This window comes from Juglans regia, chromosome 12 (assembly GCF_001411555.2).
Source record: "Juglans regia cultivar Chandler chromosome 12, Walnut 2.0, whole genome shotgun sequence".
Classification (NCBI taxonomy): domain Eukaryota; kingdom Viridiplantae; phylum Streptophyta; class Magnoliopsida; order Fagales; family Juglandaceae; genus Juglans; species Juglans regia.
Genome location: NC_049912.1, coordinates 31240462 through 31256842, shown reverse-complemented (window position 1 = coordinate 31256842; position 16381 = coordinate 31240462). Strand labels below are relative to the sequence as shown.

Genomic DNA, 16381 nt, shown 5'->3' with positions numbered 1-16381 from the left:
TACTGGAGTAGTAGAGTGAGAATGTGGTAGCTATATAGCTAGGTCAACGTTGAGCTGTATCGATCATTCATATATATATATATATATATATACAGAAGATAGAGAGAGAGAGAGAGAGAGAGAGAGAGAGAGAGAGAGAGAGGGTAAAAATACAGAAGATAGAATGAATAGTTCAGTTCATAACAACCTGCTTAAAACATTTTCTGTTTTCAAATTATCAGATATTGTACGCTTTACATCCCAAATTATTACTAATTTTCATATTAAAGTCCGAATAGGAGAAAGAAGTCCATTTCCCAAACCGCGGGGAGGGGAAAAGAAACTTCTATCAGTTCTATCTACGTCCCCGCGCTTACGAACAAAAAGAAGTTGGAATGGCTTTACTTCGACTTGAACTGGTTGAAACAGCCTTATCCAACTCAACACAAGTTTGGGCTTAACTTTGGACATTTTTCAGCTTTTCATGGACTTGCAACACAAATCATCTTAACTCATCTTATCTAATCATTATAAATTTTTTTAAATTCTCATATAAAATATAATATACAATTCAATTTTTTTAAAATTTTAAAATAAAAATTATATTAAAAATTTATATTCTAATATTATTTTATTTACCTTTCAACTCTCATATGACCAAACAAGGCCTAAATCTCATTTCCTCTTAAGTTCAAAAACAGATCCTCCAATTCGCTCCAATATTAACGACTTGAACCTACACCATTTTCTTAATCGGAAAAGTAACACTGAATTGAAAAGCAAATTGAAAAGTAACAGGCACCTAACTTTCGTGTATTAATTCGATTAGGACAAACAGAATTATAGAGACTGCTGCATAAAAGTAGTTCCATATAATTGATGGAAAATCAACTCAAGCATCACTCTACATTCTTCTATCATATAAACATGTTTTGGACCCCTAGAGAATTATAGGGGCCATCAACTGAATGGATGAAAAAAAACACGGATATGTGAGAGTATCAATAGCTTACAAGTACCCGAGGCAGAGAATTTCCAAACTATACTTGAACTACATTGTATTCCATCAAAGCAGAAGCCTTACATACACCTCTTGTGACTGTTTTCCTAATTACTCATCAGAGCCAAACAACAGCATGAGACCATGAAGCAATTAATTGCAAAGACAGCAAATAGTGTTGAGATTGAAGTCCACAGAATATGATCCTACAAAAGGACCCACATTAGACAATCTAAAAGACATTATCAAGCACCTCGATGGTCTTACGTATATAATTGGGAATGGAATGGTACTTACTCCAGTATTCATGAGGAGTATCCTATTGTGACTATACAATGAAAATTGAAGGGTTGGTCTACCTTGATTGCTTTTGCAAAATGTTACAATACCTCTTCCATCTACTCTAACTGTTCACCTGATTCAACCTCTTCCTCTTCCAGTTTATAGGCATCAATCTCTGCAAAGTATTGCCTCTGCTGCTCGATGAAGTCTTGGGGCAAGTCATGGTTTGAAACATCTACACGACACTGCTTCTGCAGATATATCACAGGCCAATTGGAACTTGGAAGTATAGCTAATTATTTACTAATGTACACTCTATTGAAACCTGATTTAAGATGCAAATACTAAAACCAGCAAGAATTGCAGTCTTGCAGAGACAAAACAGACTTAACAGTATATGGCATAATGTAGTAGTTAACTACAATATAAATACTTAAATACAGTGAAAATCTCCGTGAAATATCTCCCCAGTTTCAGCAGTAAATGTTTGGATCTTTTTATACAGCATATACTCTGTAATGTGTGACAAACATAGCATAACTCATAGTACCAAAAAAGTCTGCACCCCTTTAGACTGTCTATACTTTTTGATGAAGTGAGAAGTGAATAAACAGGGAGGGGGGGGACCCACTAAAAAAATCAGTTGCATTACAGTAAGGGTGAAGAACAAAAATCCCATACGATATAAGCCAAATTACTTTAGTCTGACATTAGTGTTTGACTATTGAAGTGAGAGAGTAGAAACAGGGCCAATGTCAATACTTGCTTCTGATAAAAAGAAATCCGTGACAAAGCGTTTAAACAAACCTTTTTAGGAGGTGCGATACTTGCTTCTGATTGACTTTTGTCTCTATCTTTGTTTATTCTTTTCCTAATATGAAGGCAAGGGACATTCACAGTGGTGTTAATAAACATACTGGACGTTAATGAAAAAAACATGATCACAGTCGGGGCAAATCAGCCCCAATGGTGATGAAAATAGAATATCGATAAAGAAGTACAAAGTAGAAAAAGAATATTACAAAACAATATACAACAAAAAACAGCGCATTGTGTATTTAAAGTTCTTCATTCAAGAATCACATCTAACAAAACTAATACAGATTTTACTTAAATAAATAATAATAGTAATAATAATGGTGACTCCAATTTATGGGGATGCATAAGACGTATATTTTTAAGTCCCCAAGTCTCCCTCCATTTTTTCTTTACAAGTAAGTCCTCAAGTCTTCATATTCCATAAATCACAAGTTTCCACTGGCCGGCATACCTCTAAAAGACTGGATTTGAAGAAAAAATATTGATAATTCAAAAACAAAAGATCATACACATAGTAATCATGTAGGTCACCTATGGGTTCTTTCCAAAATAGCAAAAACTCCATCATGTATTGCCCAAAGCAGTTCAGTGAATAAAAATTAGGAAATTTTTCAGGCCATCAAACTCAAACCAGTTTAGTCCCATGTTGAATTATTTAGTAACACTGAAGAATACACTGGATCCTGATCAATCCGTACAAAGCATACAACACTTCTGCAGCCTCTTCTATACATAGTATTGTAACGATAGCTAATCCTTCTTCAACACTTCTACAATTGTCAAAGATTAATTGAAATGAATCACGGATTACAGAAAGACCATACAAATGAAAAATGTTGTGATTTACCGGATAGTCTGCTGGGTCTTTACTGCAGGAGGGCAACTCGAAGGTGCAGCAATTGATCTCGCTTTACTGTTTTGTTTATCTGTAGTCTTTCGTCGACCATAAACTGAACAAGTCTCGGTTATCTCACAAGTACCAATACCTAAATCCATAACAGAGGATACATTCACTAAGTTGCAGAATCAGAATATATAGGTTGCAAAACAGCGTCACAAAACAAGGACAATGTTGATGAGCACAAGAGGGGGGAAAATACCCGAGGAATTCGTAATATAAGCACGCTAGTATCAAAGAGACCCTTCAAATATTGCGTACAAACTCAGTAAGAGCAGCAAAAGTCCCAAGAATTAAGCTAAAGAAACAATTCCAGGCGAGGAATGCCTAAATATCAAAATATGTTCACTAGATGATTCATCGTCTAAACCAGTAAATCAATTGCCCAAAACCAAAAATCCAAACTCAGATAGCTACCAACAATTTGTACGAACAATGACTGGGTCAATTCAAACTCCAAAATCACGTAAAAATAATAGAAAGCTAAACCCTAGTGTAGATTAGCGAATGCAATGCAGATAAACAAACAAACAAAAAAAGAGAGGAGATGAAGAGGAGAATAACCGTGAACTGAGAAAGCATTGAGCGACTGTGGCGGAGGAGAAGAAAAGGAGGTAGGGTCGTCGTTGTTGAAAGCGTGGAAAACATTGGCATGACGGGAAAGGGGGAAAGGGGTTGAGAGAGTGAGAGTGGTAGATGGGATGGTGAGGTTGGTAGAGTCGGAGAGGGGTATTCTGAGGGGTTGGCGACGTTTCTTAGCACCCATTTCTAGGAATCTTGATTTGTTTCATTAATCAGCTCCTACTGCCTGCGATTGTGAGAATCTCTGCCTACAATTATATTGTTAGACTACAGTAGGAGAGAGAGAGAGAGAGAGTAGATTTTGGAGGAAGCTAATAATGGAGTGGCGGGAAGTCCTGAGTCAAGGAAATTGGGTCGAACTCACCGTGAGAAACAGAGAGAGAAAGGAAGGACTCAGGAGGCGGAGGGGAAAGCCGGGGGCCTGGGATGCGACGGTGGGACGCAGGGTGGCTTACTCTTTTAATAGGCTGCAGGCTTCATTTTGGGCCTTACTACTTCCCGTAGTGGCCCACGACGGAGCTGGCCATCCAACCACCTTCAATTCATTTGGGCCATAACTACTGTTTTCGCAGACCACCCCTTCCAATATCTTCTTTATGATTTCATTTTAAAACCACTCTAGTTTTTTCAATGAAAAAAGTCACAGCTGGTACGTACAAGGTCTATGTTTGATCAAATAACTATAAATTGACACGTGTCATTTTTTAAATATTCATATAAGCCATCCAAATAAATTATGAAATATAATTAGCAAGAAAAAGAAAACTCTTAAGGCAGGCGAGGATGCACACCGATACGCACCGAAGTGCTGACATGGAAAGCTTTAATGAAACGAACTGTTTGGAAATTTGCAAGTTTCATGAGCTGAATTTATTGGGTTGGGCGGGATTTGAAGTTAAATGAAAACAATTAGCAAAACGCACAGTTTTGAGCAACCGAAAGCCTTGAGCCCCTCTTCTTCTTTGGTTTTGCCCTAGCGATGCTTCTCTCTTATCTGGTTGGAGCCCGCTTCTCTCTTCCCTGGTTGGAGCCCCGAAGCACATGCAGTCTGCTTCTATTCAAGCCGTCGAAAGCTCCCATTTTTCGTGCCTAATCTCTTCTATGGTTTAACCCCTCATTTTTTGGTCCGAGCCCTAATCTTCTCGGCATGCCTTCGTTGTGCTTCTTCCCCGCAAACACAACTGCGGACACCATCTCTCTCTCTCTCTCTCTCTCTCTCTCTCTAACAGATAAATGCAGTTGATTAATTTTATGTTGTGTATATATTTTGCTTTTGTGATTTTTTGAAGTTAGGTTTTGAATTCAGGTTTTTACCATCTTTATCGATAAAAAATGATAAGAATCAAGCAATCGAAACCTAAGTTCAAAACGTAAGGTAATAAAATTCTAGATAAAAAGATATGAAAAAAAAAATGTACCGAAGGCAGGCTGGTTGGTTTGTTAAACATTTTATATTTATTCTGAATTCTTGTTTTTGGTTTGTTGAGCATGCTTAAGGATAGAGCATTTGATGTTCTTTCCTAGTAATTTTAGTATTAGGATTTCAGTTTGCTGAATATGGATAAACTTGTAGAAAAATGATGGCTTAACAACCGGTTGTTTGTTTGTTGGTCATTAGGGATTACTATATTGCAAATATTTCAAATGGGTAGATAGTCATGAAGACAGAGAAAAAGACCTTGTGAAGAAAGGAACTAAATTGTTCAGGAAGGAGGAGGAGCTTCAAAAAAGAAGAGATTATGAAGAGAGAAAGAGATTGTGAAGATAGAGTTGGGAGTCCATAACAACCAAGTCAATATTCAAATGCAATAAGCAGACATCCGTTATATTTTTGAAACTTTGTTTTGTATAATCTCGACCAACTAGTGGCTCACTTTGTTGTATGGGACTTAGTTTTTGTGTTTAGCACCGGATACAATGACTACTATGTTTTGGTAGCAAAAAATTAGTTATGACAGAATATGTTTTTGTTGTAAGGGACTTAGTCTTTGTGACATTGTGTTGTCTACTAACGGAAATTGTTAAAATTACATGTTGTTTTGAGGCTAAACTTGTGGTTATCACATAATTATGTTGAATATTGCTAGTGCAGAATAGATCTTCTGATCCTTAAACTAGTATATAAATTCCCCATTTGATAATTGGATAGGTGTACGTACCGCATTGCCAATGTAATTCGACAAATGATGCAATAATCTACACTGCTCCATTATTCGTTTCCTTGTTATTGGGTAAGGATTCATTTGTGAACGAGCTTTAAACTCCCAGCAAGGCTGGATATATCATCCTTAGAAGTATTTGGACCTTGTAATTTGGAGTCAACCGGTTTCATAATATCCAATCAACATATAAAAATCTGTAAGGAGACTTAGAGTAGAAAACAAACTCCATCGAATATGGAAAATAAGTTAGAAGATATTTAACAAATTTACTGTAGTATAAGTTATAAACATCTATACAAAAAAAATACTATCTTCACATATACTACAGTCACAATTACAGCCTGTCAACATGTTACATGTTGTTTACAACACAATAAACCAAAACTTTAATCTCCATATGGAAGAACTTGTTTTGCGGAATAGCCTTCTTTCGAAACTGTAAGTTATTTGTGGCCTTAAATTACAGGATATAGAGAAAGAACTCCTCATGATGATCTACAACTCCATATCATCAGTATTCTGGAATCAAAGAAAAAAAAACTTGTAACTTCATTATCACCTAAAATAAAAAACAATTTCGAATATTTTAAATCCAAATAATCAATATAATCATGTCCTAAGAATACATTTAGTCCAAATAACAGCTCATGTGCTCAATATCATTGGAATTGAAAACCAAAATCTCCATCTACAGCTCCACACAGATCCAATTGTGTTCCATCCCCAGTATCTGGTTGTGTTTCATCCACCCCAAGTTGAATCTGTGAACATAATTTAACAGTTAAAAACAAGTAAATATCTTAGATTCATACTTGCATACAACCATATGCTACTATAAGATGGGCTAACATGGTTTATTTTGGAAACATACTCTAGGTATGTAATTGGCAGATAAATTGAGAAATTAAAAAAGAAAAAGAAATAAATAGAAATCTGTAAAAGTTGGGAACTAACTCAACTAACCATCCAAATTAACTAGTCTTGAATTAACTCACCTAAGACAAGCATTTTTAGTGGCAAACTGCAGACTATTCATTCATTCCAGATAGGCATTTTTAGTGGCAAACTGTTTATTCATTAAAGAAAATTGTTAAGCTGCTGACAAACGACTTACTGTTTCTTTGAATATATTTGTCTAATATGTTCATTCACTACTTTTCATTCAATATGTTTGTCTAATGTCTAGGGATAAATGAATTCTTCTCGTGCTACAGATTATACAAGCATTGATGATTTGCACTTAAGGGTGAATACTTGAGAGATTAGACAAACACATTAGACAAGCACAATGTAAGCATTCACCTACTTTTAAGCATTCATTAGGACAAGCATATTGAATAAAAACTGTAAATATTTGATAGATTAGACAAGCACAATCTATTCATTCATCTACCTTTAAGCATTCATTCAAGACAAGCATATTGAATGAAACTGTGAAAAAGCAAGAGATTATACAAGCATATTCATTCAAGACAAGCACATTAGTTCATCCACAGGTCTGTTAGATATTCACAATGTCAACAAATGACACATGCAACCAGAACCAAATTCAACGTACAAAACCCAGAACCAACAATATCAACAAATGAACCCAAGAAAATCAAAACTTTATAATCTAGACAAAAAATTCAGTGTGGTGCAGAGTTTGGGCATAATCTCGATTTGTGATAGCAATGTTTAAGATTTAAAAAGAATACAGAAACTTACCAACCAGAGACGACGATGACGGAGTTCACGTGGTTTGCCGAAGAGAGCAAAAGGATATGAGAGAGTCTAAGTTGGGTGGCAGAGGACAGTACTCGATCCACAAAATGAGAAAGAGACGTGAAGAAACGTGAGAGAGCCGTGATAGATCCACAAAATGGAGTGTGAAAATGGGCGACGAAACTTTGGAGGCGACGAATGGGAAGATGGGATTTGGGCTATAATGGGGATTCCGTCATCCTCTGCTTCTTCTTTCCGCTTTCTTTCATCTTTTTTTTTAATATATATATATATATATAACAACCGCTGGCCACGTCAGTGATCGGTGCGCAATCGGTACACGATATTGCTTGTACCTAGAAGAACTGAAAGAAAAATAACTCAAAATGGGGAGGGGCCGGATATAGTTCTCTTTGCTCTTTTTGTCTTAATTGGCAAATATTTTAAGCGTGTATATATATACTAGCAGTGTAACGCCGGATAGAATAATGATTATTCTGCAGGCTAGTTTCAACAGATAATTCACAGGAAATAAAACAAGATAATCGCCCAAAAATACAGAGAAAACGTCTCTGATGTTTAATTCAATTATCAATATTCAAAAGTGACAAAATCAATCCACAAGCCGGGTTGTAATAGCTGAAAATTGACTGCATTGAAATTTTACCAAAAATAGTAAAATTCCAATAATCATGCCAAAATTAAATATGTAAGTAAAGAAATAATCTGTTAAAAATTTGGCTCAAATCGAGTTTAAAATCACTTCCAAAATAGTAAATGAAATATTACTATAAAAAAAACAAATAACTAAAAATAGGAAATCAGAAGGGAAAACAGTGGAATTTGGCTTCGAAAATGATGCACACCAAGCATAGCTTGGTTCCCACGACGTGCAAGCTAAAAAGAGCTTTTTGAATTGAGGTTATATGCCCGATTTTGATACCCGTAACCAAAGTTATGGTCAAAATACCGAAACGTGCCCAAAACTGCCCCAATCAAGAAAAGATCACGATTTCTTGCCCTCTTTGAGTTGATCTGCCACCTCTAGGTATTTCAGCGCAGTCAATGTGCAGTCTAACAACTCAACATCATCTGACTCAGATTCTCCTGCATCATAGTGGGATTACGTGTGAGGCACGTTTGTCCTGTATTATTATAAAATAAATTACTCTAAATATAAACATCTAGTGTAGAAGAATAAAATTTAATGATAACGTTTACGAGGATATAATAGCTCATTCTAGTTAGAAACTACTAATTCAAACAGTAATAAGTTTAACCAACCTATGACTCAAACCCAGAACCTTCAATATGATCATGAAGTATCGATTGAGCTGAATCATTGCACATTTTATATATCTAAAACTAATATATTTCAATTATTTCATGACATTATTATTGGTTTTATATAGAAAAAATGGTTAAAATGCATAAATCTAAATTGTGAATTAAATTAGTTAATAGTATGATTTATACTTAATTTGATAACTTGTAATTTAATTGGGTAATATTTCTTCACATGCACAACACATCTTTGATATTCTATTCTTTATTTCTATTTTTTTCTAGTTTTTATTTTTTTTAAGACTAATAAATGTACAACATTAACAGACCAAAAATAAAAAAACGACGTCTTTACAAACAAATGAAGGGCCCCTTCAATCCATTGTGCACGTTTTACCCATTTGGCATTTCTAGATACCTACCAATAAAATATTTTGCAGTATAACTCAAGAGATGCTTTACATGAAAAAAACAGAGTTTTTGTGTAGGGGCATGGAAAACAAAAGTGTAAAACATAAAACATTATTCATTACTGCTCATATATATAGCCTCTTTTTAAGTACAAGAAGATACTAGGAAGGTTTACGTGTAAGGCACGCATTTTTGTCGAAAGTGGTACTGCATTTTTTTATATAGTTAATATGAATGTTAAAATGCATATTATAAATTAGAACAAGAAGTATATATAATAGATATAAAGATAATCATAAATTTATTCAACAAATTTTATAAATGATTAAATTTAAAACTAAAAAAAATAAGGAAATAGAAAATATAAAATTATTGAATACATAATAAATCAAATGTTTAGAACTCATTATATTGAAATCATAATAGGACATACATTACTGTGCTCGTTATGAGACCAATTAAACATGAACATAATAATATTATTATTATTATATTAATATTATTTTTCTTATAAATGAAAAAAAATTAGATAATATTATTTTTAATTATTTCATAAATGAAATAATTAAAGTTTCTCTGGAGACCCTATATATCCAGGTATATCTCATAAATGAAAAAATGAAAAAATCTAAATGAAAAACTTCTCATTTTTTCATTTATATATATCTCAAGCACGCGGCCATCGATCTCCAGAAACTTGATGGAAAATGAGTATCTTTTTCTATATATCTTATAAATACGTACATTCTTAATTAATTAGTGGTAGCTCAAGATCACAAATATTAATTAAGAATATGCTGGAGTAGGTATTACTACTTGGATGTATCATGTAAAACGTCACCAAGGGACATGCACCATGCATAACACATGAACCAGAGTTGAACCATGAAGATCAGAGAGAGCTCAAGTCATATGCATGTCTTGATCTGGAGACGTTTCTCTAGCTATACTGGGAGTTTATAACCTAATTATTGAAGACAAAGTTGACAATAATATTGCATGTGAAGTCGTGATTGTCACTGCGCGCAGGCAGCCGACAATTAAGTAGTTTTGTGAACATGATCATGACATGCTTAATTAGGTTTTTGAATTCATCCAGTGCTAGCTCTTGACGTTTAATTTAGCTAGAGATCAATATCTCAGATGTTTGTTCGTGATTACGAGGGCTTCGATGATGGATAACGAGGGCTTCGATGATGGAAGCCAGACAAATTTGAGCATTACTGGACAGAATGTTGGCATTGTATTAATTTTGAGTACATTTATTCATGCTTATAGATAAAAATAGCTAGCTAGTTATATATATATATATATATACACATTAGTAATTTTTATTTAAGCTGTAGTACAATTTCTTATCGAGTTTTAATTAGATTTACTTGCAAGTTATATGGTATCTAGCTATGTATATATGCATGGCATGAGTAAATTAATTCGATCTTCCAAGATACGTACAGATCATGGAAATTACATAAGTACTATACTCATGCAACTATATATCAAAAGGTTGAATTAGAAAGAACAGTACCCATATTAATTAAGCAGACTGAGATTCTATCGAAATTCTTTAAGCAGAAAGTACTGTTGCTTACAAAACAATACCTGCATATTAATTAAGCATATATATGGTAGTCGTGATCAGTAGTACTATCTCGGCGCTGGCTGCATGCTCAAGGTCTAGTTAATATTTCCGACAAACTTATATATAAATATAGTTCTTTTGTTACTAATTAATTGGTGCTTGTTCTTGATCATCAAACTTCAACCAATTCCTAATACAATTTTAGAAGCTCAGTTCTTGATTAACAACAGTACTGCCCACCAACGAAAATAATTCAAACGGGAGAAATTAGTAAAAGCAAAGGATATATAATATATTCATGTACGTAACAGCAGAACTGGATGTTTGAGCTATTCTAGTTCAGTACTTCCACTCCAGTTCTTAATAGCCTGCACCATTGCTTCTTTCACCACTTGAGCATCATTGCTTTCGGCTTGTTCTTCATTCTGAAAAAAATGTCCACGTCCTTGAAAATTACTGCTAGTTATAGAGAAAATGCAAATGAGACGCAAGCTGCATGGGTATATATATAAATATATATATATATATATATTCACGGTATTAATATAAGTACGTCTCATATAAGTTCAATTTCTTACTTCTCCAACTGCTTGTAACAGGAAATTATCTGCACAAGAAACCCTAGCTTCCTGAACATTAAGACCCAGTTCTTCAAAAGCTTCCAATATTGAGACAAGCAGGCCTGGGCAACTTTTATGATCTGATGATACATTTACTAGGAAGCCCTTCTCTAGGGTTTCTACCGTAGCCTGAATAAGAAAAAGAGATGTTATCGGTAAAAAATGGAATTAGGAGAATAAGAAAACGAATTCAAATCGGAAGGGCTGGCCGGGCGGGTTGGGGGAGATCAAGCCGGCCGCCGAGTATATATAGCGCTGTTTGAATATAGTACCACAGGCAGTGGGTTTTGATCACTTGAGGTTTGTGCAGTCTCTAAATCTTGATTCAGTATTTCCACTTTCTGTTTTAGCTCTTCAATGTACTTTGATGCATCTAAAACGATTGAGGAATCGTTAAGCTGCAGCCAAACATGCATGCATAAACGTAGATGTTATAATATTTGTGTGTCGATCCTAATCAGATAATTAAGCAGCATCAAAATATTAATTTGATTATTGAAATTTTCCTAAAAGATTGACAATTAAAATTAGAGATTATTAATTATCTCTACTAGCTGCAGCTATATATATATATATATCATCGCCTTATCTAATTTTATCATGATATATGTGTGTGTGTGTGTATTTAGGAGTCTAAGGTACTGAATGAGTAGCAGTACTTCAGAAGTTAGGGAGGACATGAAAGAAGATCAGAGGTACTGGAAAACCAAGGATTCCAATAACAAAAGAAGAAAAAAGATATTGGAGATCAACAGTACTACTACTACTAGTACCATATAAAAAGACCTAGCTAGCTAGTCCATCATGAGATCGAATAGGTAATTAACAAGAAAACCAATGAAAGCAAATTAAGGCCTCGGGAAAGAATGCAGGCCTGGAAAATTACAGCATGAGAGTTAGTAATGGAACGGAGTAGTTGCAGCTTCTCATGCATTGCTTCTCTCAGGTTGTGCTCCCTAGAAACCAATGACCATGGATTAATTCTCGATCTGATCTTTATCTTTCTTTCAGCTCTCTCTTTGATCTCGATCGAGCTGTTTAAAAATAGGAGATCGATGAGCTCTGAAATCGATATCATGATTTCCTGTTTATGCTGCCCGGCCACAAGACTGCCTCATCATGAGTTTCTTCGCAACAATATTATACAAAACAAATTCTACCTCAACTTACCGAACTGCCCTTTTGATACCAATTAATCCGAAAGCTAGATTAATTGTTTGAAAACATATATATATATATAATTAAAGAAGAAGTTTTTTAGCCCATGCATGAAGGAAGATTACTACTGCAGATCATCATCAGGAAATAACTAATTAATTATTATATATAATATTAATTTCCTGATCAGCAGTCATGCACATAGACTGTGGCCTATTAATTATCGCCTTCAAGTGATGTCGAACTGATCAGATCAATCTTCCAAGTTTCAAACCCTAATAATTTGAGAGTAATCCAATACACTTTATTTTTTTTATAAGTAACTCAAGACCACTTGAAGACCCCGGCCCGGCCAATATATATATATATATTAAAAAAAAAGGCATTGTTTCAATTGACAATGACATGAGTATGCATTAATCATGGAAATAACGGTATATCATTAATTATTTCCTATATATATATATATCATGGATTAAAATAAAAGCATTAATTTTCCTTCGTAAAGTAACAAACAGATCAAGCTTCAGGTTGTTATTGCAATAATGACTGCTGTTGTAAAATAAAATAAAATAAAAAGAAGAAGAAGAAGAAGAATGTTGTCTTCATGATTTTAAAGAATTGAGTCAAGCAAATTAATTTGGTACATCTGTTTTATTACTATAATCAAGAAGGGACATAAATGGAAATGATCAAGAGGCCTGGCCCTGGGGATCGATCTCATGTCATGAGGTACTGATTGGCATAAGTTGACGCGAGGAGGGAATAATAAGCTCGTGATATTGGGGAGGGAAATTGGCCATCGAAAGAAGCGAGGTAGGGACCGGGCCGGGCCGGGGGAAGCAACAAAATTAATGATAAGGATGTTAATTTATAAGATAGCTAGCTAGCTAGCTGTGATTTTGTAATGCCTCCAAACAGTACTACTCCTCACGGGCTCTTTTATTTTTAGCTCTCCCGGGACCCCTCCGATCTTTCTCATTATATATATATATATATATAAGGTGTCGGTCATAGTTGATTGTTAGGTTTTCAAGTTTGGTTTGTTAAAAGAAGGTATATCTAGTTTGTTTTTAGAAATAAGATTAAATAAAAATTAAAAAATTAAATTAAATATTATTAAAATATATTTTTTAATATTATTTTTATTTTAAATTTTGAAAATTTTATTTTATTTTATACGAAAATTTTAAAAAATTATAAGATAAGAATAAAATTTTTCAAAATTTTTAAAATTTTAAAATTTAATCTTAAAAGTAAACTATAATTGTTATACACACACATGAGTTATTTATATAATAAATATTTAATAAAAATTAAAAAAAAAATATGAAACGTAGAGTATGTAGCGTTGGAGTGTTGAAAGGTTGTAAAAGATTTATTTATCGGTGAATTATGTACTTGTCACATCAAATATTGCTTTAAAGTTGTCAACTCAATTGCCAGAGTACTAGCTAGCTGATCCCAACAGTTCAGTTTAAAGAGACGTTGCATTATGTAGAATACATAGTCCGGCCAGAATGAAGATGATCAAGTAAGTACTGGCGGCCTGCCCCGACTGGAAATATCTCTGATGCATGACTGCTATGAATAGTCACGGGATGCAATGATATGATGTAACAGTAGTACTACTGCTGCTTCATCCGCAACTTAACGGCTAGCTAGCTGGCTGCATGCTCCACCACCTTATTGCTTCCAACATTTTCTAGATTCTACGAGGGCCGACAAATCACCTACGTACGAACACCTACAGTACGCCCTATACATTCACTTCTGCCCATTAATCATTACATGAACAAAACAAAGAGTCGGCCTAATCGTGCATAGTAAATTGTGTTTACATGTTGAATTGAATTGAATTAAAATAATAAAATATTATTTTTTAATATTATTATTATTTTAAAATTAAAAAAAATTAAATTATTTATTATATTTTATATTAAAATTTAAAAAAATTATAATAATGAATTGAGAGGAATTAAGGAACCAAACGAACCCTAATTCGCTCCATTTGATTGATTGTATTTTTTTATTTTTTTAGTTTTTTTTATATTTTTTAATATATTTAGATATTTTAAAAAAATTAAAAAATCTCAATATACTTAAAATTATTTTTTTAATTATTAAATAAAAAATTCTGTACATTAGAGCACTCTTATTTGATTAACTAAAATTAAAAGATAGTTTTGATGAATGCAAGAGAAATTTAACTTTTGACTATTTTATTCACATAAATCTCCACATTGAAATAGTTATTTTTTCATTATATAATAATAAAATAATATAAGATGAATTTGATTTTAGTTATTCACATTAAATCTTCACATTAGATTATACATTTATTCATTATATGGTAATGATTAACTAATAATTTTAAAAATATTTAATTTTTTTAATTATTAATTTATTTAATTTTATCATATTTTACTTTTATACTTATTATATGTTAATTAATAATCATGTTTTTATTAAATTAATATATCACTAAGTCAATTTAATATATTAATTGTGATAAAATATGTGATAGAAAGAAAATGAGAGAGAAATAATTAATAAAATATGTATTTGATGTATGTACAGTAATCTTCAAATTTGGAAAAACTTTTGAAAGTCACTGTAGCTAGATTCTAAATATTTAGAATTTGATTAATCCAATGTGAGCATATTTACTCTTTAATAGCTAAATATTCATTGGATTTAACTTTTAACTAATACAATAAAAGTGCTCATAAGAGAGACAAAATAGTTTTATTCCAAAACAATGCCCTCCATGCATACAGATACCTTGCTTCACATGTATTCGAAATTTACTTCAATTAATCTCAATTCAATTTATTTTATTATTATAAAGTTTTTAAATTTTTACATAAAATATAATAAATAATTTAATTTTTTTAAATTTTAAAACAATAATAATATTAAAATAATATTTTATTTAACTTATTTAAAATCATCTCAATTCATCTCAAAATTCAAACCACCTCTAACCTTATATCATTAATTATCTCCATCTACTTCCCCTCTCATAACAACACTGTTACTTGCGTCCTTCCTCCTACACTATACTTTTAGATTAACCTAGAGTAGTGTTAATTGCCACACATAAATTCCTGTAATTAATTCCCCACTCATGTTATTCTATATATATATATATATATATATAATATAATATAGCTACCATAATAATTTACTCAAGTATATACTTGCCATGCTGCTATCATGAGTATTTAATTTCTGGGTAAAAATAAAAAGGAATATCATAAGATTTAAAAAAAAACCCCTACGTACAGTGGTCAGTGTATCAATTATATATTGATGCAGTTTTCTTTCCAGCCTCTATATTATTTCATTTCTTTAGAGCTTTAAAACTATTGATTTTGTTTTATTTTCATGAGGAAAGATCCACATGAATACATGCAGGAAGACGTTTAATGCATTTTGACTTGATTGAAAACTAGACTGCATTAATTCATACTGAACTTCAACATTATTAATAATATTTTGTTATGAATTGATCATCAGCGTGTGACTGGATGCAGCTTATCGACCGATGATGATATTATATCACAAGTTAAAACTGATCTAAGCAATTTGTGTAGTCACATCCAGAAATTATTAGTACTTCTTTAATATATATCGAACTGATCATCAAGCATTAATGCTATTATGCTACGTACTAATTAATTAGTTCTATTTGCATGCATGCATCTTGCTTCATTTCAGAAGCCAACAGCTAAACTTGACAAAATCGTCGCAAAAATTATCTAAAATCGCAACAGTTGATTATTTCAGTCAATTTTTCAATCGCTGCATGTTTGCTGCAATAAATGCGTCACTTTTTATCAATTTCAACAATAATAAAAAATCATCAAAAATATTAACTATTTATAGAGATTTTTT

The 16381-nt window shown here is 32.7% G+C and overlaps 2 protein-coding genes across 5 annotated transcripts; both read right to left on the bottom strand.

The window, feature by feature from the left end:
* Positions 1-816: 816 nt before the first annotated feature.
* Positions 817-3993, bottom strand: LOC109004761. Of its 2 annotated transcripts, XM_035683218.1 has the most exons (5): positions 3543-3980; positions 2928-3066; positions 2069-2132; positions 1369-1512; positions 817-1185 (listed from the first exon to the last, which is right to left on the bottom strand). In XM_035683218.1, exons 1-4 carry the CDS (start codon positions 3742-3744, stop codon positions 1378-1380), a joined length of 540 nt encoding a protein of 179 aa, XP_035539111.1. In that variant the 5' UTR covers positions 3745-3980; the 3' UTR covers positions 817-1185; positions 1369-1377. The 2 variants fall into 2 exon arrangements, with proteins under 2 accessions (XP_035539111.1, XP_018838982.1); XM_018983437.2 differs by having other exon boundaries at positions 1137-1512; positions 3543-3993.
* A 6827-nt stretch (positions 3994-10820) lies between these two features.
* Positions 10821-12433, bottom strand: LOC109004704 (transcription factor bHLH61-like). Of its 3 annotated transcripts, none has more exons than XM_018983328.2 (4): positions 12198-12433; positions 11596-11721; positions 11282-11452; positions 10821-11128 (listed from the first exon to the last, which is right to left on the bottom strand). In XM_018983328.2, the coding sequence occupies exons 1-4, from the start codon at positions 12399-12401 to the stop codon at positions 11033-11035; spliced, it is 597 nt and encodes a 198-aa protein (XP_018838873.1). In that variant the 5' UTR covers positions 12402-12433; the 3' UTR covers positions 10821-11032. The 3 variants fall into 3 exon arrangements, with proteins under 3 accessions (XP_018838873.1, XP_018838874.1, XP_018838875.1); XM_018983329.2 differs by having other exon boundaries at positions 12210-12433; XM_018983330.2 differs by having other exon boundaries at positions 11038-11159.
* Positions 12434-16381: the final 3948 nt, after the last annotated feature.

What these genes read in the sequence shown, in the direction of transcription:
- LOC109004761 (XM_018983437.2), bottom strand. Translation starts at nt 3,744, where the DNA reads ATGGGTGCTAAGAAACGTCGCCAACCCCTCAGAATACCCCTCTCCGAC. An exon ending in CAATGCTTTCTCAGTTCACG is followed by an intron (nt 3,067 to 3,542) that starts GTTATTCTCCTC and finishes TTATGGATTTAG; the next exon opens with GTATTGGTACTTGTGAGATA. An exon ending in GTATCGCACCTCCTAAAAAG is followed by an intron (nt 1,513 to 2,068) that starts GTTTGTTTAAAC and finishes ATATATCTGCAG; the next exon opens with AAGCAGTGTCGTGTAGATGT.
- LOC109004704 (XM_018983328.2), bottom strand. Translation starts at nt 12,401, where the DNA reads ATGATATCGATTTCAGAGCTCATCGATCTCCTATTTTTAAACAGCTCG. An exon ending in CTCATGCTGTAATTTTCCAG is followed by an intron (nt 11,722 to 12,197) that starts GCCTGCATTCTT and finishes GTTTGGCTGCAG; the next exon opens with CTTAACGATTCCTCAATCGT. An exon ending in TGTTACAAGCAGTTGGAGAA is followed by an intron (nt 11,129 to 11,281) that starts GTAAGAAATTGA and finishes CATTTTTTTCAG; the next exon opens with AATGAAGAACAAGCCGAAAG.